This window comes from Camelus bactrianus, chromosome 9, assembly GCF_048773025.1.
Source record: "Camelus bactrianus isolate YW-2024 breed Bactrian camel chromosome 9, ASM4877302v1, whole genome shotgun sequence".
Taxonomy (NCBI): domain Eukaryota; kingdom Metazoa; phylum Chordata; class Mammalia; order Artiodactyla; family Camelidae; genus Camelus; species Camelus bactrianus.
Genome location: NC_133547.1, coordinates 54,823,724 through 54,850,145, shown reverse-complemented (window position 1 = coordinate 54,850,145; position 26,422 = coordinate 54,823,724). Strand labels below are relative to the sequence as shown.

At 41.5% G+C, this 26,422-nt stretch overlaps 1 protein-coding gene across 7 annotated transcripts in view; it reads right to left on the bottom strand.

Annotated features, from left to right (window-relative positions):
• ADAMTS18 (ADAM metallopeptidase with thrombospondin type 1 motif 18) overlaps positions 1-26,422 on the bottom strand; it is a 138,762-nt gene that overhangs the window by 29,331 nt on the left and 83,009 nt on the right. For 6 of the 7 annotated variants that reach the window (XM_074370380.1, XM_074370379.1, XM_074370383.1 and 3 more), the window contains 6 exons: positions 23,521-23,616; positions 19,348-19,496; positions 13,201-13,373; positions 10,419-10,549; positions 9,484-9,607; positions 8,511-8,755 (listed from right to left, as the gene is read on the bottom strand). In XM_074370380.1, the coding sequence (XP_074226481.1) occupies positions 8,511-8,755; positions 9,484-9,607; positions 10,419-10,549; positions 13,201-13,373; positions 19,348-19,496; positions 23,521-23,616 (918 nt within the window). The remainder of the gene's footprint in view (positions 1-8,510; positions 8,756-9,483; positions 9,608-10,418; positions 10,550-13,200; positions 13,374-19,347; positions 19,497-23,520; positions 23,617-26,422) is intronic. The other variant, XM_074370381.1, reaches the window with a different exon arrangement.

The following is a 26,422-nucleotide window of genomic DNA, read 5'->3' as shown; positions in this document are numbered from 1 at the left end:
AATTTGGAAAGACCGCCAGCAATTCAGTCTACTTAACTGGACTTAGTCCAGAGAATTTTCCAGCCAACTGGCATTGGGTCTCTAATTTACAGCTGGCAAGCAACCTACTTTAAATGCTCCCAGGTCCTCAGTAGAACTGTTTAATGTCTACCTTTAACACACAAACCACCTGACTTCAGACACAACACTCAGCAGCTCTGACCGCAGGGTGCAGAGTTATAAAATTTACAGCTCCTTAAGTTGGAAAATCATTGACAGGGCTGGACTCTACCAACTGCCCTCTGAAGGAAGGGAGACACACGTTCTGCTCGGGACCACACCAAGTTAAAACAAAAGACACACTGAGTAATCTTCAGTAAACAGTTTTCTTTCTTTTGCTCCCCTGTTTAATTTTTAATGTGAAAACTATAAATGCCTTCAACCAGCTTTGTCTTTGTTTCCTTATTTAAGGTCTTTTGTTTTTCTTTTAAAGCCATCCTCATTCTCCCATGGAAACTAAAGCATTATGGATAGATTTTAAAGATCAGTATTTTACTTAATACATGCTTGGAAGCTTGTTTCTTGTCTTCAATAATGCATTTGATTGCTTTAAAAAATAGCAATACTTATTGTGCTTATTGTATGCCAGGCAAAGCACTGTACTAGCACGATCTCATTTACAGTTGATAACAATATTATGAGGAAGGCACAGTGCCATTACTGTACCAGTACTGTAGATGAATGCACCGATGCGCAAGGTCACGTAGCTAGTGAGCAGCAACACTGGGAGCTCAACTCTGATACTGTCCAGCTCCAGAACCTGACATCTTAACTCTCTCGAAACTGTACCACCAGCTGTGAAATGCCATTCTGATTTAAAATTCTAAAAACTGGATGAACTGTTGAAAACATGCTGTTGCTGGGATTCAATAGCATGTTGTAATAGTCACATCGTGCTACTGGGTTCCAACTTGAAAATGTTTCTTGAACATCTGACTTAAGGGTATGCGATTTTTAATCTCCTCAATCTATTTTCCCCTCTGTGTATTTAAATGTTTGATTTAATCATTGTTTCAACAATCAAAACACAACCTGCTCTACAGACTGGCCTTCTCTGATACAGGTGAATTTTGCCACACATTACATGTTGACTAAGTCAGGGAAGGGACAGTTTTGTGGTGCAAATTCACGTTTTTGTATGTTCCTGGGATTTTTGGAAGCCCTGTGATGTGAAAACTCAGCCGATTGTTTTTGTTTCAAGCTTCAAAGCCTGAAGACCATGACCAGGTATCACCACTGCTATTAGGTGTGAGTGAGGTGGATTTGACAAGACGCAGCGCCACAAAGACCCTGATCGGGGCCTTGGAACTGCATCTGTTAGGCAGCTTCAAAGGTGTGGGCCGACACGGTGAACCCTGACTACAGTTCTAATTCAACTCGTCAACATTCCGCAGAGTTTAGTGAAGAGAAATAGTGTTCTCCGACCTGTCACAGAAGTATTTGCCATGAATTAACTGGAGGCCTGCACTTCAAATAGCAAACAGCCATCTCCAGACAAATGATGTGGCTTCGCAGAAGCACATCTGAATCGTCCTCTGGAGTCTGGAGTTCGCTCTCATCTGTTCTGAATTAATTCTCCATTACTTCTTTGCCTCTTTTGTGTTTCGTGTCTTCACTCAGCCCATGCTCCTTGGCCCATCTCCTTTCCCTGATGCTGATCTTATCTCAAGGCACATCTTGACTCATTTCAGCCCCTTCCCCCCGGGGAGTACTCAGACAGCAGGGTCTCGCGGAAGGAGCGAAATGAGACGGTAACTCTCTGTCAGGGATGCTCATACACTGTCAGCTCTCTGATCAATGTGCCGGTCCACCTGGTCCCCTGCCGCCCCATCATGTCCTTTTGCCAAAGCGTGGAGGAAGCTGTTTATTACAGTCATTTTCTTGAGATGTCTTTTTCTGTGTTGAAACTGGCCTGCGGTTAACCTATTTCTCACTTACTGTCATTACCAAGGCTGCTGTAGCTTTCAGCTGCACGATTCTTCCATGGCACACTAGTCCCTGGAAATGAGCATGCAAAGGGTTAAATACTCCTTTTTGCCTCTTAATAGAAAGAGAGAGAAAAAAAAAACCTTAACATAAAGGAGAGCTTTTATTTTTAAGACCTTAAAAAGAAGGAAGGCTATAAAAACACAGGTGATCCTATTTCAGTCTTAGACTAGCAGCCTGTGTTATCATGTCATCCTGAATCACTGTTTATCAGAGGGAGGTGAAGTTACTTTATAATGAAACACTCATGATGAATTTCCTCACCTACTCTCCAAATGCATGACAGCTTGATGGAAAATATGACTCATTCATCGTTGTGTGAGTGAGAGAGACAGAGATAGAGACAGAGACAGAGAATGAAGGAGAGGAAGAAGAAAAGGGAGGGGGGAGGGAGGGGACGGGGAGGGGAGAAGGGGAAGAGAGGGGGAGGGAGGAGGAGAAAAGAGGGAGGGGGAAGAGGGAAGGGTAGGAATGGGGGGAGAAAATGGAGAGGGAGAGAGAGGAAAGGGGGAAGGGAAAGAGAGGGGAAGATGGAAGAGGGGGAGGGAGGAGAGATGAGGGAGGGGGAGGAAGAGGGATGGGGAAGGAGGGAGCATCAGCTAGTAAAAAAGCTACTCTTCACTCACTTCTCAAGGATGTATCATCTCTAAGTGGTGTCAACACCTTTGCTAATCATGAAAAAAAAAAGAATTTTTTGTGTTTTTAATTCTTATTGCCAAGACTCTCTAGAATTATGTATTACACATGCCTTTTGCACTGTACTTACACAAAGAACAAAACCAGTAACCTTCTGTTACCTATATCTCAATCTCAAAATGGAAAGACATTTCTTCTGCCATGCTCAAAAAGCCCCGCCTATCTATGTCTACTTCAGATTAAATGATTCTTTTTCAACAAAGTCATGTGGAAACTTCAACCCTGATCTTCCGTTTTCACACTGCTAACACTTCAAAATTTAACTCAAGACACACACACAATTTAACTATATGAGGTGCAGAAGCAACACAGATTTAGTTTTTCTTGTGCTCCTAAACCCAGTGAAATAAATATACATAACATCCTGAAGACTATTGAAATAGAAGCTGACTTTTCAATCTTTCCAATGACTAATAAGCACGCTACTTCAGTGAGAAATTCCTTAGACTCGATGCCAGGCTCATGTCGTGGGAGATAAGCTGAAATCAAGAAATACGTGGAAAATTATCTAGTTTATAATAACTGTGTCTGTAGTGATCTCAGAAAGTGTACGGCTGCCAGATCAATATTGATTTCTTTTTGTGCTGGGGTGTGCATGTGCATGAGTGGGTTTTCCCTGGGTGATGTAGAAATCCAATCCAGAGTCATGAACACCAGCTCTGTGTTTCCAAGTCCTTTACATGTGTATGTATGTACGTTACTTCAAAATAACAAGATGATTGATGGGCTTAAATAATGCCTAAAAAATTTAAGACCTCAGACAATCATATAAATCCTTGATTACCCTTAGGAATTTCCCTTGGCCACCGAGGAAATCACCAGGGCCAGCTCGGTTTAAACTGACATCCACCTGTTGCTAATGTTGGACCACGTCGAGTTCAGGTTCCAAGGAGAAGGCGGGTTTGTACCAGAGGCTGCATTTGAAAATTGGGTGGGCATGTGACTCAGTGATAAAAATGAAAGTCTGTTTTCCATTTAGTTTAAACTAAGCTTCCCTATGAAGACATTCTATAAAGTCTTAACATATACAAATAACCAGAAACAGAAGACACTTTTATTTGGTGTCAGGCCACGCACTGATTTCTTGGGGTTAACTGACAGCAGCCCATTTTTTCCCAGGACTGCACTACCCCCGCCTTGCACTAGAAAACACCCAGAAAGAAGTGAAAAGATCTGGTAAATCCACCACCCTGGGAGGGCAAGTTGCTGTTCTCCCAGATTAAAGCAAGTCAACTGTGAGCTAACTGGTCAGCAAGTTCTTCTGTGTAAATTATTCACTCTGGGAAAGGCAAGCCTTGTAGAAAGTACACTGATTCCTCAAATGCAATTTAGGAGATCAAATTTCACTACTTTAAATGCCTTTCACTGTACTTAAACTTTTGACTGTGCAGCTCTAAGATTAGTCCTAAAAGATGGTGAAATCCAGTGGTTTTTCAGATGGGTACCACAGAAGTCTCAGCCCTTCAGAAAACTTCAGATTGCGGCTGTGGCTGGGGACAGAAAGGCAGAAATGGTAGGAGAAGCTGGCCTCTGGGCCCATCACTCCTGACTTTGATAAGAGAAAGTCCCTTTCACTCGATTCATTTATTGTCTTGAGGAGTGCTTTTTCAACTTGGAAAGAAGATTCTATTCTTTAGCTCAGTGTTACAGGATATAGTAGAAGATACCAGTTTAGCCTGGGGAAATCACTTCCCGAACGTGAAGACTGGGACCCAGACAGTGTAAGCATCTCACGCTAAGTGACGTGGTGGTACCTAAGCAACTCGCATCACCAACTACTGATACTGGTGCTTTCTGTTCTAAGCCATGTTGCTTCCAAAAAGAATGGGATCCACGTTCCAAAACTCACTCTTTATGCTCCCTGAGGACCTGAGACCATAATGTTTTGGCAACATGATTTATGTCCTAACCAGCCCTGTATCTCCAATGTCCATATAGGGCTGGGCATTGAATGGGTTTTGTTTTCAACAAAAGTTTAATTCTTTTTTATCTGATAAACAGAGGACTATTGCTTTGAAGGTAGCTACCTAAATCAATACATGCCAAGGTAGTTGAAGATAGAATGGGCTAAGATACTGGGAGGATCTGATTAATATAAATGAATGAGCTATAAAGAGGGACATTATCCTGACAAGGCCAGCCTCATAGGTTTTGGCAAACATACCCTTACTGCTGGATTTTACACTCTAATCAGAGCTTAGTGAGCATGCAGTAATTTTAAGTGCGCCACGAGAGAAAAGTGCCTTCTTCCACAGACTTACACTTTCTGGGGACAGAACAGCATTTTCCATTTTAGTAGATTCCCACACTTAAAAGATTTCAGCATCCCGCAGGGTCGTAAAATACATGCAACACTGCATATTGGAGTGAACATATTTTTGGCTCCAAAAGCATTCATTTTGGTTCAATTCATAGTTGTATGGAAAGGCGAATGAACTTTATTTAACTTCCTTTAAAGGATATAGCCATGGATTACTTGGAGACTGATATATAGCCTAGTTTTAGAAAATGTAATTTATTGCTTATTGTGATTTTAAATTTTTAAAATTACCTGTGTTCTTTTGATTTCAGAGAGGCATGAGCATGTGATAAAAACTGACCTGAAATTTGACGATGTTCTCCTGAGGGCAGTAAAGTATAATTTAAATATTAAAGTCATTAATCCAAATTCTTTTAAAAGATAAAACAGACATAATACTAGGTTACTGGATTTGATTTTTTAAAAATTTCCTAACGTCATGGCAAGTTTTGAATGAAACCATAACTCCTTTAAAAAATACAAGCAAGGCATGTCCACTTAACCATACAAATTTCCCTCTAGATTATTTTCAGACAAGTCACATTCCTAGGATATTAATTTAAGCTTTCGTTGAATCTATAAGGAGAATGTGTACATAAGGTAAGACTTTGTAGAAACAACAGCTAAGCAAGTACGACCTTACTCCTCTCTGGTGAAACTACAATTTAGTATTAATAAAGATATTATTATAGTTCTTATCCCATCTATATAGTAAAAATTGTTTAAAAACTACATAACCAATTGAACCTGAGGAAGACTTTAAGTTTTTATAATTTTATTTAGAGCTATCCACATTTCTCCTTACATTCTGACTGTGTTTTTTCAAGGAGCTGCCTGTATTTGCAAGGAGACAGATGATGAACCTGACCAATTTTGGAAAACTCCAGCACCAATTGAAGCCATCCTTCCATTTCTCAAAAGTAGCCCCGAATTATCAGGAAAATGTTTGGACCGGGTGAACACTCCAAAGATACAGTTTTAGTCAGCACTCAGTAATACAGATGAGTGAGGTAAAGAGTTATGCTTAAACTAAGCAAAGCACAAATAAAAATTTTCAGCTTGAGGCTGGCATCACGTTCAGTGACAACATGCCACTATCTGGTTAATTTCATCAACACAGACGATCACTGGGGATATTTCAGGTTCTAAAGATGAAAGTCAGAAGGGACTCTGTTACTTGGCTTTGCACTTTCCATCCCTTCTTGTCTTATTCTTTGCTGTAGTTTTCCTGCAGATAATGTCTGTTTCACAGCAAACCTTAAATGACAAACAGAACTGTAAAAACCTACCAGGCTCTGTGTTTATGAACAAAACTGGAGCAAGAAATAACAACAGAATGGTTGCTTGGGAAACCCATCCTTCTCCTCAGGAATGATCTGGACTTGGTCCTGGCTGCCCACGGCAGAAGCCGTGAGAGGCACCCACCTTCCGACTTGGTTATTTTCTAGCCACAGACCTTGGCTTGTGTACATTTGCTCAGCGATGGATCAGAGGTCTCTTGGCAAAACTAATGAAGCCGTGTTGCTCTAAAACCGACACTTTGCAAGCTAAATATACATCTCTAAAGAAAATATATCTTTTTGAAAGAAAGGAAAAAGCCGTTTGCTGCTCAGATGTTTCATAGAAAAGAAACAGAATAAACATACACATCTAAAAAATTAGGACTGAATAAAAAATCCAGAGATCTGGACAAAAACTAACCAGAGAGTTCAATTCCCACACCTTAGATTTAATTAGAGTGCAATTTCAGGGGCTGTATTCATTGTGGAGCTCTGAACTACCTGAACTTTGGGGTCCCTACTCTCATCTTCTGAAATCAAAGACCAGAGAGGGCTGGAAGTATGTTTGCTAATGACGGCTTCTCTCAGAGTAAATGTTGAGAAATCTTTGCAGGATCTTCAATCAGACAGAGAGAGGTGATAGGACCTAGTATCTCAAGTTCACAAGATCATGAGATGATAACTCACAGTCAAGACCCAAGGCCAGCGTTGCCAACCCAAATATCTACTAAGGCTAAAAAGTTCCTTTTCATAAAAGATGCCAAAATCTCTATTTTTATAAGAAATCACCTGATATTAAACCATTGATTCTTTTTTTTTTTTAATTAAGAATATCTGGAAGCAGGATTTGGCCTGTGATCACGTTTACTAACTATGGTCTGAGGTTTAAATTTTTAAAAATACATCTGTGATATGCTCAGAGGCAAAAGGATGATAATGGTTACAAACATGTTGTGCCAAGTACTCTGTAAGCACTGAACTTATCTTACAGGCTTCTTACAAGAGCCCTAAGAGGTAGCTAGTATTGTTTGCTCATTTTCACAAATGTGGACACTAAGTGACACACAGGTTGAGATACTTGCCCAAGTTATACAACTAGTTCCGAGTCTGTACTCTTCACCGAACTGTGGTACAACATCTGACTTAGAATCTCAAGTTACATGCAGTCATATTTTCAAATTACCCTCTTCTATTCATCTTCCTTAGTAAGTGTTTAAGGAGAGTACCTGAAATAACACTACCACTAATCCTGCTACTACTGCTAACAGCGGAATTAAGCTCCTGTGTCCTCGATTCCCAGTAAGACGGGACTGGATGCCGAGATCACAGTCCTAGATAGAAAAGATCTGGATTCGAGTTCTACTCTGCTTTTTTCCTAGCTTCGTGAGTTATGCAAGTCTTTTAACACTTCTTCCCACTTCATTGCCTGTTTTTCTGGCAAGTCAGTGAGGTTAGGCTTTCTCCTCCGATCATGCAGGTAAGAAACTGAAGCTCAATGCAACTGACATCAGTGCCTGGTTGCACCAGTCCTCAGTACGTGGGGGCCAGTGGCTCCTCCGTGACCTCATGCAGATCACGTGCCTCTGAAAGCAAATGATCAACCCCATTTTACACGCTGGAAAGAGCAAACTCAGAGACCTCATGAGGACCAAAGAAAATGTCCCATGATAACTGTCTTAGAGTCATTTGCAGATACACTGACTGTTCGACTGTTTTCATTATCCTTATTATTAGCCTTTTTTTTTTCTTTTCTCACCTCGAAGGAAAGAACCATCCACCAAAGGAAGGGGGTTTGCTATGATGAAACTTTCCTGACACTCAAGCAAGTGTTTTCTCCTACATCCCTCTGCCTCCTAGGCCAGTGGGTCTACGTGATGAATATCTTCAGTGGACAATCCAAACGGCAGACAGAGACAAACTGGAAAAATGTAAAATGTATTCCTCCTACATTCCTATGCATTCAGGACAGCCATGTACCAGTGAGAGGTCAGCATTGAACGTGAAAATAAACACATTCTCTTGGACACCCATTGGGTTTCTGCCCTCTTCCCCCAAAGGGAGGTGCTGTCTTTTTCCCTTTGTACTTTGAAATTTAACCTATCAGGAAACAAATATGAACTAGAAGGACTGGAGTTAAGTAGCTCAAATTGGGGTCATCACTCTAAATCCAGCAAGAGGCACCAAGAACTGAATAAACAGAAGGGACTTACTTCAAAGACCAGCGTCTCATTGGTGGGTCCCGGCGCGGACAGGCGTTCGGGGCGGTTGAAGGCGCGCTGGTACTCAAACACGGTCCCTGCGAAGGCGAACTCCCCTGGCCAGTCAATGCTCCAGCCCCCCGTGAGGTAATACTTTTGCCCGAGGCTTCGGACGGCGAGGTAACTGGAGGACAGCTGCAGTTCCTGGACTTCGATGCTGTGAGCACCCGCTGGGATGGTGACAACCGGATAATATTCTAAATGGAAACAATAGGACATTTCTGTTGTCCACACCACGCCTTGGAGACAGGCTCAGAGACAGGTAGTGTCTATTTTTAAAGAGTGGAGTTTTGAATCATGAACTCATATTTATTTCTATTCTTATGAAGTAAAAACAATCAATGATTTCATTTTTCAAGAGTTAGGAACACCACAGAGAGAAAATGTCTGTACTTTTCTCAAGCACATGTGTGTGGACAGGAAACACTCTCTCCTTTCTGGAACAACAAAAGCTACGACACTCAAGAATGCTTTTTATTTTTAATCTATTTGGAAGAAACCTGGAGTTATCTATCCTCAACAGCGATATGCAGAAGGCTGGGCTTAAAGTTCAATTCTACTCAAGATGGTTAGATAATCACTTCAAATACTCATCCAATGTTGAGCGGGGACCACCAAAGTTCCATAATACGTTCTTTGTTTAACAACTGCATGTGAGGCACATGGCAGACCGGTCAGTGTACTCACACTGTTCAGTGCAAAGGCGTTCACGGAACACATCTCTGGGATGCATGTATTGGTGCAACTGTTCACACTAAAAACCCATCTATCCTCCCATGCTCTCACATAAGCATCAAAAGCCATCACCTTCTGTGCGTCAGGGGAGCTAGTAAAGGGCACAGCTGTGCTTAGCACGACTCAAACTTGTTCAGCAGCAAAGGGTGTGTCCCGCTAGTGCCAGCAATGAACTTGCAGTATCTCTTACCGTTTGCTTTATGCTGGTTGAGGTACAGGCCTTTATAAAACTTGCAAGTTGAATTATCACCTTTGCAAACACCACATGCATCCGCAACTGCTTTAGAGCCAAGTTCATGATCACATCCCACTGGCTATGACAAAAAAAAAAAAAGGTGAGAAAATCAAAGATCAGAGAAGTGGGCAGCTTAGAATAACCAAGAGGTACACGGTTTCCCGTATTTATAGAACATTAGGAAGGTAGGGCAACTTTATGGTTAAAAGCAGAGTCTCGAGTCTGACTGACAAGGGGTTCAAATCGTTCCTCTGCCATGACTAGACGTATGATTAGGTAACTCACATAACTTATCCAAGGCTTAGAGCTTTCATCTGTAAAACTGGAATGAAAAGTGACTGTTGCTACTAATGGCAGGTGGACTTATTCAGGCGAGCTCTACCACTGAAACATAAAAATGTTGGACCACATACACACACACACACAACCTTAAAAGATCAGAGCTCACAACCAAATTAAAACAAAAGAGAAAGGGGATACCCAAAGAGAAAGAAAAACTAATCTGAAATAAACAGAAGTGCTATTTCCAAACACACTGCTGAGATTCTAGTCATGTAGTGAATGTACTTAATGAGCACGCAAGAAAAGCTTACTGCTACTATTATTTACATTTCTTATTTAATGTTTACAACCACTATGTAAAGTAGGATACATTGTCATTGCCGTATGTAGAAGCAGAGTGAAAGAGAAACTGAAACACTGGATGGGGGTCATGCAGAAACTAAGAGGGAGTTTGCAGACAGGGCTCACATCCAACTTGAAAATGGCACCCTTCTCCCCTACACCACCTGCATTCCTCCAGACCCAGGAATCTCTTGTAACATTTCTCACACTTGATATGAAGCAACACAAGCATGACTGTACATCCTGAAGCAGAAATGTTCTCTTACTTCACAAATCCCATCAATACAAACATCATTTTTGCTGGGGGAGCACGGAGTTCCGTCTTTCACCTTGCTGGACATGGCAAAAAAGAACTCAAAGTTCTCAGCCTTGCAGTACAGTTTGCATCGATCTTCCTCTAGAAGCAAAGAGATCAAAAGAGGACACGGTCAGGAGGAAACCATAGGAAAATGACATGACCACCAAAAGGATGAGTTATATTTCTCTAGAAAGCTATTGTGATCAAGATGGACAATGTGATGTACAGTCTTCTGTGTGGGTGGGTGTGCCTGGATGCGGACAAGTGCATATGTGTGTGGTTTTTAAAACTATGAATTCCTTTTAGCAATCCATATAAAATCTGCTTTAACATGAATACCTCAGAATTTTATTTATCTAATCCTTAGCAATAGCCACAATACACATGATTGGTGGATTGTGTGGCTACCTTCCTTGGATAATAAATATTTAAGGCTTCACAGGCCCTAAGATTAGCCATTAACACGATGTAAATGAAGGCATATTCCTGAATCCCAATAAAACTTTATTCTTAAAAAACGGGGCAGATTTGATCCAAAGGTCATAGTTTCCTCTGACTTAGGACATGGATTACTTTAGATATTTATTCGGTCTGTTAAGAGGGAAAATTTTAGGCACTTTGGAAAAAAGGCATATGGTCAATAATGTTTATAAAACATACAGAAAAGAATCATATCATGAAGAGGGAGTGAATAAAATAAACATTGAGGCTAAAAATGTAACTGCTACTGACCATTAGGTCCCTGAGAAGTTTCTGGTATCACAGGCAAAAATAAAGACGTATCATCTTTACAGAGCTCTTGTTATCAGAAAGGAGTTATTATGCCAATTTCTTAAATAGAAAGAGTTCTGTTTTGGCCAGGAATTCCAGATGACGTTTCCCACATGAGACCTGACATCCCTGACAACAGTCTTATGATAAACATGTAAACAGCTTGCAAATGGTTGTGCTTCATTGAACGTCCCAATAAAAAAAGACAAAGGCCAAAATAGGAGAGAAGTGCAATTATTAGTTCAAACAAGCAGCCATGTGGATGGAGTCCATTTTTCTCTCATCCAGGAATTTCTTCTAACAACACTTTTATTTCACACCTCCTACTCTGTGCATGTGAGATTATGGAGCTGGAAGACAGACCCTCTCTTTCCTCCACCATTCCCAGGAATTAACAAGTTCTAGAAAGTTCTGTTTTTCCAGTATAGGTTCCTGGGAAAGTTTAGGAACTAGTATGTTAGAAATACAGAAGAAGTTGGGGGGCGGGTAGGGATAATTCAGAAGTTTGGGATTAACAGATACACCACTATATACAAAACAGATAAACAACAAGGACCTCCTGTATAGCATGGGGAACTACACTCAGTATCTTACAAGAACCTATAATGAAAAAGAATCTGAAAAAGAATATATATACGTGTGTGTGATTTGCCTCCATGATTATTTCTTTAGTATAATGAACTAAAAGTATCTTCACCGCAGCAACACTTGGCAGAAAATAAACAAATGCCTAAAAGACCAGAGGAACAATTGGATAACTTGCAGTCCATTTATGCACATCATGTAATACTATGTAGCTATTAATTGAGCGTTGGGTCCTATTTTAATTCTGCTCTTGGAAGAAATTTTAAGTAAATCGAAACCTTCTTCTGTTAAATCTCTCTTTGAATTTTTGAAGGTAACTCGTTTCTTTCCTATAGTAAACATCTGTCAGTCCTTCATTGCTTCCTCCTAAGACACAGATTTCAGAATTTTCATGTCTGCTCGATCTATGCTTTTCGACAAACAGCTTTTGGACCCAGAACCAGATCCACGCTCCTGTGGTTGCTGGGCTGGCGCTGAACAAATTTGCACTATCACCTCCTTTGCTTCGGAGATGCTACTTACTATAATGATGTCTCTGAAGACATGAGCTCCTTTATGGTCAATGATAATACAGGTTCATTTTTAGCATTTGCACAGGAACAGCCCTCAGCCGTCTTTCCCATGAATTATCACTGAGTCCCCTCCCATTCTACTCATGCACAGTTGGGATTCACCTGTGTCCCCTTTTCCAAGGGAAGATGGGTGAGTTCTGATAAAGCATGTGAATGGAAATGATGGAAAGAAAACACCCAGAACAGTGACAGCTTCTTCTGCACAGGTAACAGAAAGTACATTAAAGTGTGTACTTGTACTCTGTGCATATTGTAACTAAAATAAATGTTTTGATGCTGAGGCAAAATAAAAACAAACGCATGTAAAAGATAAAATATAAGCCATTAAAGTTATACTAAGTACCAAGAACCTAGTATTGAGACATTTTTTATTCATAGGATGTGTGTGTGTGAACACGGCTTTCCCGTGTTTGTAATTATCTACCATGTCAGTTACCGACTATGGCGTCTCTACGGGGCATACACGGTTTCATGAGTTTTTAGTCTGGACAATTCATACCAATTTCAATTATCATCCCTGGGAGACTTAATTGCTGAAATGTCAAAGGTAAGTTTAGAAACGTAAGTACATTCCAAACACATGAATGCTTCAGCTTAAAGATGTGGGAGGCAAAGGGCGTCTTGTGAAAAAAAAAAAAAAGTGTGGAAAAATAAACAAAACCCATGGAACTGAATGAAAAACGGGGCCAGGACAGGTCTTGGGAATGAAAGGTAAACACTGAAACTCTTTTATATAGGCAGCAATTTTTTTTCTGTGTTGTTCACTCACATTACTGTTCACGTAGAGACATATTTGTTTGAGGTTCAGAGAGACCAAATTACCTTCCACTTTTGTATAGGGTTTCCACTGGTAGAACCATCCACGGAAAGGTTTGCTGTTATATTCTGCACACTGCTGGGCTCGAAAATCCAAGCTATTTTCGTTACAAGGGTTAATATTGCACAGCTGATATACACGGCTAGAACCAGGACAGAACTTGCCACCATACTGAGGTCTAAAAATAAAATCAAAGAACACGAATACTAGCAATCAAAGACTCACAAGTAGTCACAGGCAATATTATAAGAAAAGGCAATCAAAATGGTCATTGTCACAGTGTATGCAGCGAATACAGTCTATTATAAGAATGGAAATATGTAGCATATAACATGGTGCAACCCTTCTTGCACCCATGGCAGACATAACTAATCAATCCAGGAGTTTTTCTTTTCTCTCTTCTCTCAACATAACCCTTGAACAGCCACTATCACTGCTCATTAGTTGCCTTGTTAGATCAAACTCATTTGCCGTCTCTGATTCAGTTTTAACATTCCAGTGATTTCCAGAAAGACCAATAAAAGCATATTCTTGACACTCATCATTATCATCTCACGTGTTAGGGAATCTGTAATTACACCTAAATGTTCCTGTTAATGTAGATGTGTGCTTGTGTGCTGCACTTGCAAACACACATGCCCCTTTTGTTGGCATCAGCACTCTTCAAATGCACACCCAACTTCCTCTCCAGCTTGCTTCCCATCCCTGAACACTCTCTTCATCTTCCTACAGTTTGCAATGCACCTGCCATTACATAGAAGGTCAGTCAGGACACTGAAGACACCACTTGTCCTATTTTCTAATCCAGCCATGTCCGTCACTGAGCTGATATTTTGATGATTGTTAAACTCATGTGTGCTTTATCCTAATGGATTCCAAATTCTGAGAAAAAAAAAAAAGATATCGCCTTGTTTTCATCTGCATAATCACTTTTTAACGTTGCAGGTGGCCTGCTCCTTTCCTGCCAAGCACAATGGGAAGTGGATTTCCAGAGGAGGGACTCTCATTATAACATAAATAATGATGATCTGATGGCAAGCTCTTTAAGACCGTGCTAGGAAGACTGCAAAAACCAGAAAGCAGAATAAAAGAAAAAAGGAGCATCCACCACACTAAAAGCTACAATCATGTCTGACTCAGCTGACTCCAGGCACAGAGCAATTGCTTCTTTTCGTTCCTACTTTTTTGTAGTTTTCTTCCAAGGCTAAAACCCAACTATAGATCATCTCCTACAAAAGCTCAATGCAAACATGTAACACGAAAGAAGGCTCCAAGTTCATAAATTTATGTGATTAAAATTCCTTGTCTCTGTAGGAAGCACAAGAATGCTATAAAACACCCCTGGATTTGCTTTGACATATTTTATCAAATCCTCCTATAACTGCGTGCTAAAATGGATTCAACAGAAACGGGAAATGTCGCCCCACCAGCATGAGATTTTTATGCTATTTCAAAACATTCTGGAGCAACTACTAAAACATTCAGCAGTCACTGCACTAGATCGAATCCCAGAAGACTTCTTAAATCATTAGCTGAAAGGCATTTAGAAAAAACTTCAAGTGTCATGTGACAGCCTTCCTCTATTGCTGGTCACCTTTACAAGGCTTAATTAAAACTTTCTCAGTGTAAGAATTTCTTGTCTGAGATTTTACAAATAAGCTTCATTTTGAGATTTTACAAATAAGCCACATACATTACTTCTTCAACTCAGAAACTGTAACATGGAGAAGACCTCAAAGGTTATACAGCCAGCCCCTCATTATAGAGATGAAGTAGAAAACGGCTGGTCGGGCTTCTAGAACTTGCTGAGTGAAGGTCACGGCCGGAAAGAGACAGAACAGAATTCAAATTCAACCTCAGACCTTTGGACTCTCCTGGGTGCTGTTTCGCCTCTGCTCTACTTGCATTTATGTAAGTTAAGAAAGAAGGACCAGGCAAGGAGAAGATGAAGAGGGAGCAGTGATGCCCGGAAGTTAGACGCTGGCCTTTGATGGTGGAGCAGCTCTCAATGTAAACATTCTCTGCCTCTCCCAGCTCATCTTTAGGCAATTTTAGTTAACCTCCTAATCTGTAAAATGAGGACAGCTGTGATGATTGCCGGAGAGAATGTTTGTAATGAACTGAGAGCAGAGTCTAGAGCAGAGCTGGCACAAATAAATGGTAACTATTTTAAAACGCTTTCTGCTTTTAGTGACTGGCAAGAATTTTGACTTGGCCATCAAACCCTCAAATACAGATACTTTTTTTTTTCCTGCAGCTTAAGAGAAAACTCTACCATGGTGTCCCTTGCAAATAGTAAGTCTTTTATGATTAAAAACAATAATATAAACAGTCAGAAAACAGTATCTAGGCAAAACATGACTTTGTCTTTATATTAAACTACTACAAAGTATACCCATACTTGCTTCTGCGGAATTTATCAAGTCCTGACTACACGTGGCTATAATGTTGGCTGGCTGATCACTAAATCAGTTGAGAAGCTCTGCTTAACAAATATGTATATATACATACATACACCTATCCACACACATATATTTTTATATATACATATATATTTACATACAGATAATTTATACATATGTGTGTGTGTGTGTGTGTGTGTGTATTCATGTGTGTGTGTGTGTGTATGTATTCCTGGACCCCTCCATAGACTTTCTCAGTAAGAGTATCAAGGAATATCAAGAAATCGGTGTTTTTTTTTTAATTTTAAGAAATCCATGTTTTTTTAAAGCACACTTGGTGATTCTAATAAACAGCTGAGCCTGGAAACCACGGGTGGAAAACCAGCCAGAGATTTGGTTCAATGATCATTCTAGAGCTAGAGCTATGACTCTAGTTGGCATATGATTCTTTCTCAGACTCATGCTTTAGGAAAATTCTAGAATGCCTCAGCATGTTTACCTATCACTATTTTAATCGTCACTATTAATTTCCTTAAACAGGGTTTAGAGGGGTTTCAATAGGCTCTCTTACACGGAACCAGAAGAAAATAGCAAAGGACAGTGGGATCTTGGTCTGATGCTCCCATCGCCGGCTCAGTGACCCGTGCAAGGGCTTCTACTCTGAAAGGGACCCTCTGCCTCCCCTGGTTGCCCACTTGCAGAATTACTGGATCAAACAACAGGTTTCAACTCCTGTATCTGTTCTGGCCTGATTGGAGGCACATGCCTGCAGCAGTGATTTGAGAAGGTTCCGATCAATTAGGAAGGTCTTCTGCAGACCTGAGACATCAAGGAAGGGCCAGATGTGTCTGGTATCGGCCATTCCAGAACCAGGTAACCTTTCAATTCTTTTGAAGCTGAAAAGTTTGATACATCCATGCATCAGCCAGAAATAGTTCATTTTCTTTTTTTAATGAAATGAAATAGGTTCTGGGAAAACCATCATTATGTGAACAGAAAAGCTCACGTTGAGTTTCACGTGAAACAATGAAAATGCTCAGGCTGAGTGATCTGAACAGACCAAATGTTTAAACTGAAGAAAGACAGAAATTAGGAACTTGAAACAGGGAGAAAAAAACAGCCTTACTACAACAATGGGAAATAAGAATGGAGAACAAGGGATTCAATTGTCGTGAGACAGCCGTTGGTTTACTTGCTTTACTTGTGACTTGGTGCATAATTAAAGCCAGCAGAGTCCTGATGAGCCTGAATCTTGTTTCAAATGATAAAACTGCACCAAGTGGAAGCTCTCGAGTGATTAATTCTTTATTAGGCATCTCCAAAATTACAGTATGATATTTCCACGAACAATGCCCTATTATGATGAGAGTTCTCAATCCCACAGATACAAGCGAGGTTTTAATTTAAACCTCAGGGGTGCCATTCATGCACTTGACCAGCAGAGCTATTAAATTAGGTAATCTATTTCTTTCCTGGGAAAATACCGTGATTGTAAAATGTTGCGATATATGAAAACCAGATCTGTGAAACACGCTGCAAAAATGCAAAGTAGTGTGATGATTCTAGCAACTCTATCCAAGACATGGATGACATTCAAAGTCTGGGGAGGGTGGCTTTAATAATCTCGTATAAACTGTACGTGCATGACAAACCTCCCTGCCTAGTTATTGGGTCTGACTGGAGCAGTGCATCTCAACTGGGCATGACTTCGCTCCCCACAGGATATTTGGCCACATCTGGAGATTTTGTCGCTGTCACAGTTTCGAGGTTGGGGGCAGGGAGAGACATCCTACTCGCATCTGGTGGGTAGAGGCCAGAGGTGTTACTACACACCCTGCCGTGTGCAGAACAAACCTTGCCCCCGGTAAAACAATTTCAGCCTAAAATGCCAAAGCTGAGAAATCCCACATCAGCCTGGGATATTCTAAAGAGGACCCAAACAAACCATGGTGAAAGCATCTCAAATCCTTCCTTGTATTTTGGAACAAAGTGGCCTCTGGATCCAGCTCAGATGCTGACTCCGATGAAGTACCATTTGTCTTAAAAATTTCCTTCTTGCTCTAGTTTCATTACTTATTTAAATCCTCAATCCACCAAACCTCTACGCAGTGCTTACAACATGCCAGGCACTTTTTAAAAGCGTTTTACAAATACCAGCTCGGGTGAGGTAGGAACCATCATCACCCCATTTTTACAAACGAGGGACCTAGAGCAGGCAGAATAAGTCATCTATGGCCACCCAGGTAGGAAGGGGCGGGCCAGGAGGCAAACCCAGGGTACTGGGCTTCAGAGTCTGTGTTCCGAATCTCCGTGCTATGCCACTACTTATATGCTGAAAAACTAAATTCACTATTTTTTAAACAACAAGGACCTACTGTATAGCCCAGGGAACAATATTCAATTTCTTGTAATAACATATAATTGAAGAGAATCCAAAAAAATATATATGTATATGTATAACCGAATTGCCTTGCTATACACTTGAAACTAACATCGTAAATCAACTCCAGTTCAATAAAAAAAAACTGTAAAAATAAAACTAAATCTACTATTTTCACAAGCTTCCATCACCTTCTCACTCCATGGCTTTCTCTGAAGTCCAGTTTCATCAATAAAGCCTCTCCCTACTCCTTCTAAGGGCTGACCCTCTGTTACCTGCATTCCTGGTGAGTTTAGGATGAAGATAATGAAAACCACATGGACCCCTGAACCTTTCGGTGAATGCCCACTGGATGCTCCCCAGGGGGTGAGGCATTCTACAGACACAACTTCTCATCCCCTCAAACTATCCAAGGTGGGATTATCTCCATTTTATGCATAAACCCAACCTCCAAGTTCAAGTGACCTTCCCAAAGCCACACAGTTAATTAATGGCAGACCCAGGACTTAGAGTCGTAACTTTCTATCTCCCAGGTCTGGGCTCTTTCAACATCACACATGTCTCATGTGGGGATCAGAGGAGAGAAAAGTGACACAAAACCACCCTCATTTTCACAGAGCGCAGGCAGCAGCTCAGAATCCCAGTATGACTAGACCAGACGGTGCCCACAGATGCCCATAAGTGAGTTTCAACTCAGAGACATTTTGATTAGTCCTCACAGTGTTTCCTTCCTTCCTTCCTTCCTTCCTTCCTTCCTTCCTTCCTTCCTTCCTTCCTTCCTTCCTTCCTTCCTTCCTTCCTTCCTTTCTCCCTCCTTCCCTCCCTCCCTTCCTTTCTTTCTTTTTAAGAAAATTGAATTTGTTGTCACTATTTTAAAAATTGGGATATTTCACACACAGCATTTTTTCGGATTTCTGGTTTCTCTTGAAAAGTCAGGCAGATCTGTCAACACATGTGGATGCACATTCCTGCAAGGCAAAAATCAGCATACTTTCTCCAGTTCATCAGTTTGAAACACACACACACGGTCCACCAGCCATGCATCCCTGCTCTATAATATCCCAGGTGCGTGGCTGGGTGACTGTGTAGCTCTCATTTAGATGCAGAAAGTAGTTGACACCATTACTGGAGTCCTGATCGTCAGAATCACACAGAGAATAACTCATTTGCTGTTCCGAAGTTTGACCCCCTCCCTCGTCCTGTGCATGTAGCATTTACATGCAAACAGTAAAACACTTATTAAGTGTTATTAGCCAGATAGCAGAAAACTACGCTTGAAAACGGGCGTGAGCAAAACAGAGCAAATGTGCAGTACGTCACAGGCTGAAGGGTCACGCCTTACACGTGCTGACCTTTCATCAGAGCCTTACTTGGGGTTATTGCAGTGTCTCTCTTGGTACCTGACACCTCCACCGCACGTTCGAGAACACTCTGACCACTTGGACCAGGCGGACCACTGGCCATGGATGGGCCGCGGCCCATGCTCCCCAAACTTGACACACTGGCCTTGCCGACACCACTGCAAAAAAAAAAAAAAGTGACATGTTCCCGTCAAGAGTCCATCTGGGAAAGCAGGAGGAGGTTGCGAACACCTGCAGGGTAACAGGAAAAACAAGTCTGGTGGCAGACGGGAGGGCTCAGATGCGGTGAGAGAATTCTCATCTTTGCCGGCTGCGCTGGAACACGGGGTGCCCCATGTGCATTTTGAAAGGCTGACATCTAGAGAAAAGGGGCATCTGTCACTGGCCGGTTGAGTATTACAGGGTTTGTGAGCTGTCCAGGTGAGGTGTTCAGATATGGTTCCACCCAACAGAGAGAGGCAGTGCAAACAGAACGACCACAGAGCCTTCCCTGACCTTTGGAAACAACGCTGCTTAGAGAACACTTGGACTCATTCCTTCCAGAGAAACCAGTTTTTCAGATGCGAACACAGAATGTATCACCCTGGATGATTATCACATCAGAAGAACAGATCTAATTCTGCATACATTTTTATTCCAAACCATCCCCATCGAGCATTTCTTATGACACTGAGTAGCTTTCAGGCTATGCACATTGCTCTTACAGGTCACACCCTTTGCCCTTCTGCCCATGTGAAAGGTCCCTACGGGGGACCCTCTGATGACTTTAAGCTGAGCGTCCTTTCTGAGTTAGCTGTGAGTCTCTCCTGTGCTGGTGCTCTGTTCAAGCCCAGGCCAGAGCTGTTTTCTGTGCCAACCTTTCCACTTGAATTCTCCTCTGCAATCCAGTCCAGCTCTGCTGGTCACCTCTGTCCTTGGGGGTTGCCTTCACTGCTGGGAGTGGGTTTTTTTTTTTTTCCTGCGGTGCTTTTATGATGAGCAAGTTCTGCATGATTTAGCCTAACTGCACACTTTCCTAAAAGCCTCTGCAATTCAATCCAAAGGGTTGGGGTTTGGACCGAGCCAGGTTCTGCGGAGGAGTTGGGGTTTGGTTACAGAATTGCGGGGAGGCTGTGTCGCTTTCAAATCTCTACTTTTCCCCTGTGACAGACTTGGCTTTGTGGCTGTTTCTCGTGAGGCTTGGTTGCTAGTGCACTTTGTCTAGGTCAAGTTCTTGCTTCCTTTCTTCAAAGTTTTGCCATGTGCTGATTAATTCTTCTGTTTTCCATTTTTCTTTTCCCTGGATTAACTGCCACTTCAGAGTTCACATGCAGTCGTATAACATTGTGGGGAACTTTGAGGTGGGCATGCAATAGGTCATTTGAGGATTTTGTCAGTCATGAGCACGAATCTGCATCTTCCCCATCAGGAACGGCTGGGTCTCTCCTGGACTGAGCTCAGTGGCTGTCACAAAATCAACAACAATATAAGCAGATACAGTTTTAAGTTGCGTCTAGGTGTCAAAAACAAAATGGGCTGGAGGATGGGGGAAGACTTCATACACACTACCTACCTAGAACCCTCACAAAGCACCTAGCAGTTCATAACTATTTTCTGAAGGAGAGAAATTTAGCAAAGAAATGCTACCCAGCTAACTACCCAATGAGCTGAGACTGGATTTAAACTCAGTAGCCTAAGCTCCTGAGCAGGACACGTAGACTTCTTACCGTGGAGGCAAATTACTCACTGTGCATCTTAACTCTAATTTCTTTCTTTAGAAATACAGCTTTTAGGTCTGTTCCAATCCTTCAATTAATTTGCCTTCCTTTTATTACAGTATTGATCCTAGTATTAAGCTGCTGAGAGATTGTTTCCTCTGGCTTTTTCAATCAGCAGAGAAACCAGGAACATACAGAAATACATACACGCACAATCTGCACATCCATGTAAAACTCTACATATAAAATGTCATGTATGTATATATAAACATGTATAGTTATGTGGAGCTATCCATATATATTTCTATCACTGCTTTTAATTTCAAATTACATTTGCCCATGTTTGGGGCAAGTATCTTTTATGATAGACACAGCAAGCACAAAACTTTCTTTCCTTGGATACATCATCTAGATAAAACGATGTGACTTTCACATCCTCGCAATTCACCCAGGATTCATGGCACAAATATCCCTGAAGGACCAGGGAGGATTCAGGTGGGTTTCAGTCATATAGAAAGAAAGAAACAAAATATGGCATGACCGCTACTCTGCAAGACAGTCCAGGTAAAGATAAGTAAGATGCGTTGTTGGCCTCATGAAGTTTATGGTCTAATAAGTAGCCAATTCCATCCCCAAGGGAAGGAAGACTCTGAGAACCATACATACGAGTGCAGGGTAATCACACTGGACTGATGATGGGTCAAAGCTATTGGAATGTTTTCTCCTAACGATGACTTGACACTTGAGGGCTTTCCCCCAGCGTATATAACCGTGGTCTGGTATTTTAAAATAGGGAGATGGGGTGAGTGGTATTAGGACCTCTGTCTTCTCATTTCTGGCCTGATTTGCCTCATGCTGTATTAACTGAAGTCTAATCCAGAGGAATTTTAGTCCCTGCAGAGCTAGATCCCTGGTGTATTTATATAATGAACCTTAGACCTGTACCATTTATCACATTTTCCTCATTAGCTACATAAATCTTCTCACACCTCCCTCTTGTGTCTAATGCCGTTGCTTTCCTAATGAAAGAATGCCCACTAATCCTCAAGTTGCGAGTTCTAAATTTTGAGGCTTCAAAAATAAAAATGCTTTGTACGTGACTTATATGTTCATTTGTCGTTTTGTACCATCACAGCTAAAACAGTCTTCCGCACGTCTTCAATGAGAATCCTTATCGGGATTTCCTAAGACCAGGACATCTGATTTAGAATTGCCCATGATGCTTCAATTTTTCAGATGCTTATTTTCTTTAAAATGAAGAGTTACAAATCACAAATCTTTTAAGAGGTGTTGAACAGGTGCCCCAACAGACTTCAGAAAGCATTTTCTGAACATTCACTTATTTTGTGTCTTTGCCTTTATTGCTGATCTTTCCCGAAAGTTTCTCTTTCACTCACCCGAAGAACTTCCAGTTGAAATTCCAACATCCATCTGAGGGTGCCACTTATTCTAAGTGCACAGCTAATTCCCGGGAGTAGTCATTTGTCATTTATTTGGGCCTTCATAGCAACTATGTGCTTGAAGAAGGTATGTTTAAAAAAAAAGTTATTGGCTTCTTCACAGGTTTCTCCATTGGAATGTCAATGTTTGAAGAAGTAAAATGGAACTTTATTTATCTCTGTTGCCCTAGAGTCTCCCGGTCACTACTATCTTCCCATCAATCAATTTTGGTGGAATTGAATTCACTTTAAATGGCCAGTTCTTCCTTATAGGCTTGGCTGCCTCAAGAAAGCCAATGGCAGAGACCAAAAAACCTGAAACATCTCCAGTTCTCTTATCGTTCACGGCTTCCCCGTCACGATTTTTCAAAGTTATGCCCCAAATCTGGATCATTGACTAGTACCTCAAGTGCACCTTCCCCTCCAGACTCTATGCGGAAAGGGGAAAAAAAGGAAACTAACATATGAGAGTCCTTCATTCAAAGCACAGAAATCTCCCATCATCTTCTGCAATGGAAATGGCTCTTCGGGTTGAAGATACTTGGGAGCAAAGACTTCCTGGTACGGCCTAGATGGAGATGCAGCTCACTCTTCAAGAGATGTTGCTATAAGGGATGGGATGCTATTTGGCGTAACAGAAGCTCAATGACTGGTCCTGTGAGGTAAGCGGTAGAGGCTCTGTATGGAGGGACAGTCCTTACTTTGCTACTAAAAGAAACATCTGCTCCCTGAATCAAGTTTAAAAGGCAAACAGTAGACAATGAAACCCTCCCACTCACTGAAATAGAAATATTTTGACCCAAGCCCCCATCTAAAAATGGAAAACAAACGCAAAAGGGAAGAACAAACCTTTTTACACAATTGAGCCAACTCAGTTATATTAGCATGGAGTTTTTAAAAAGCTGCTAAACACGCTGGCTAATTTACAGAGAAGCCAGAAAATACACGCAGCTAAAGCATGCCATGTTGAGGTCACAGTACAAATAGTCTGGGTTCTACACTTGATCAAGTTTCTGGAACTAAAAACTAACAAGTATGCAGTTTACCATACTCAAGCCACAAACGGTCCCTTCCGCTGCAGGCATGAACTTGGTCTCACACCTGTGGCCCACTCGGTGGCACCAAAGTGATTTGCAAATGTCCTGGAAGGAAAGAAGGAGCTGGTAAGGGTGATGATACCATAAAAGCAGAAATATCTGAAGCTGCTGTATGCAATACTGTATTTTGAGGTGGCTGCAATGGGACATTATCCAGAAAGTAGAGGTAAGTGAAGTCAGTAGTAGCCAGGTAACCAGTAACATGTTCTAGCAGGTGTTTAAGCAGGAAATTTCTGCACTACCTGTGTATTTATGTGTGTTTAGCAATGACTGGGAGGTAACAATAGTTAATTTAGAGAGTATTTGGCTTTTAACTAAGAGATCTGGTTTCTAATCATCATCATCATCATCAAAGCAGAATAGACTAAGACTGGAATAATCCAACTCAGATTCAAATCCAGGTTGCATGACCTACAGACACGTTACAGAAGCCCTTTAATCTGCAGTTTCCTCATCTGGGAGTAAGTGATAAAATTAGTGCCTCTACAGGGCTGTTCTCAAGGATAAATGGTGTAAATCATCATCATCATCATCTTCATCTTTAATTTTCAAGCATTTAGACAATTTAATTCTCACACTAGATCTAAGAAATCATCGAACTCCTGTGTTAAATTGTCATAGGCAGAAGGATGGTGACCCAAAACAACCATGTCCTAATTCCTAGAACCTTCCTGTGACTATGTGAGGTTACAGAGCAAAGGAGAATGAAAGTTGCAGATAAAATTAAGGTTGCTCATCAGATGACCTGGAGCTGGGGAAACTATCTTAGATTGTCGAGATGGACCCAAGGTAACCACAAGGGTCCTCAAATGGTGAAGAGGAAGACAGGAGAGAACCGGAGAGATGGCAGTGTGCAGAGGATTAAGGGGGATGTTACTGGTTTTGAAGATGGAGGAAGGGGTCATGAGCCAAGGAAGGTCAGCAGCTTTGGGACACTGGCGAAGGCAAGAAAATGGCTTCTCTTCTAACAGAGCCTCCAAAAGGAACCCAACCCTGCCAACACTTGATTCTAGCCCAGTATGACCCATTTCAGATGTCTACCTCTAGAACGATAAGAAAATTAATTTGACTGTTCTAAGTCACTAAGTTTGTGAAACTTTATTATCACAGCCATAGCAAATGAATACTGTCATTAACACCACTTAGTGGGGAACACTTAACCTCATTTAGCTCGTTTAGATGAGGAAACTGAACAAGGTACTGACACTTCCAAGGTGTCAAGTCACCCAGCTGCTAAGTGGCAGAGCAGGAGTCAAACTGGCCTGATTCCAGAGTCCAGGCCCCTGACCACTGTTCTGGACCTGGATGTGGCAACAGTGGATGTTGGAAAGCTCTCGACTTCTCCAGGCTCAGATGCCTATCTGTAAAGTAAAGGGACTGAACCAGATTCCTTCCAGCTCAAACAGGGGAAGTTGCTCTTCAGAATTATGTTGTTAACTGAAAGTCAAAATCACAAATCGTCAAAGTCACTCCGTTTTGTTTGCCATATTCTATTGACTAAGGTAGAAATATGAACATATACATTTTGGGGAAAATATTAACAATCAGGGAGAGAGGCAAAATGATTTTTGTGGTTACTTGTCATAACCCTGAAGATTCAATTTAACCAGGTATTCGATTCTCCAAGCATTCCAGTTAATATACATTTCACAGTTAGAAGATATGACAAGAACAGGCTTAGAAAATATTTCACAGAAAAAGTGTTCCACGGGTCTGAGAAAAGAAAACACAAGGAAATCAGAGATACTTGCAGTGAGCCTGGTCTTGTGGATCATACAATCCTTCCCCACTCAAAAAAGAATGGGAACATCTCCAGGACACTGCTTGGAAACACTACCACCAGCAGCCGCCCCAGACATACACCACACAGACCATTTCCAGATCTCAAAACAGCTCCTCAGACACAAGATGGAAATGTTTCCCAGAGAAATGGACCTGCAACTGACATGAGCAGAAAGTCCAAGAAATCCTGCCAACAAAGCAGTCAGGTCTATCATCACCGTGGGCTCCCATACTCGGCCACCCTGGATCTCAGGGGGACAAGTTAAGGTGAAAACAGGACAATCTACATCAAAATGGAGGAATGGGAGGTAACCATGGAAGCAGTTAAGGCCACAGTTAGAAAGGCTTTCGGAATTCAATTGTTTTCCCTCTTAGAGCCAACGCCAAGCCACAGGGCTATGGAATGGGGGCCATTGGAGGAGACTGGGAAAATAAAACACAAAAACACAGGGATTCCAGAGAGAAATGCGACAGGCCGTATGAACATGTTATTTCTTTTGCGGTGAAGTACAGAAGTCACATGAAATTACAGCCAACTACTTGCTCTGACGACCCCAGAGCCCTCCGAGAAAGCTCCCTTTCAAAGTAAACAGAAATGAGAGTTTGCACTTTTTTGCACGTTCTTCTCTCTTCTCCCTACCCCAGCACTCTCGTCTAACTTTTCCTTATCTATAATTCCCCAGACCTAAGTCATAATTTAAGGGAAAACGAAAACAACCACAGAGACTACAAGGTCTCACGTTGCCTGGATGTGATTTTGAAGGAAAGAGCCTCAATGCTGTCAGTGTTCTGTCCTGTCCCAGGCTGGCCACATTCTCCAGTTTTGTCTTAAGAACAGAAACCCCTTCAAGTGAAATCTGACAGGCTAAAAACGTTGATGGTCTTAGCAAATCAAATTTTATAAATCATCTCAAACTTAACACATCCAAAACAAAATTTCCCAGCTGTCCTCCATGACCTGTCCCACGTTCAGCCTTTCCAGCTTATGTTATGACACTCCCATATGTCTAGCTGCTCGAGCCCCCAATCCCAGAGTCTTTTTTGACTCCTCTCCTTCTCCCAAAGAAGT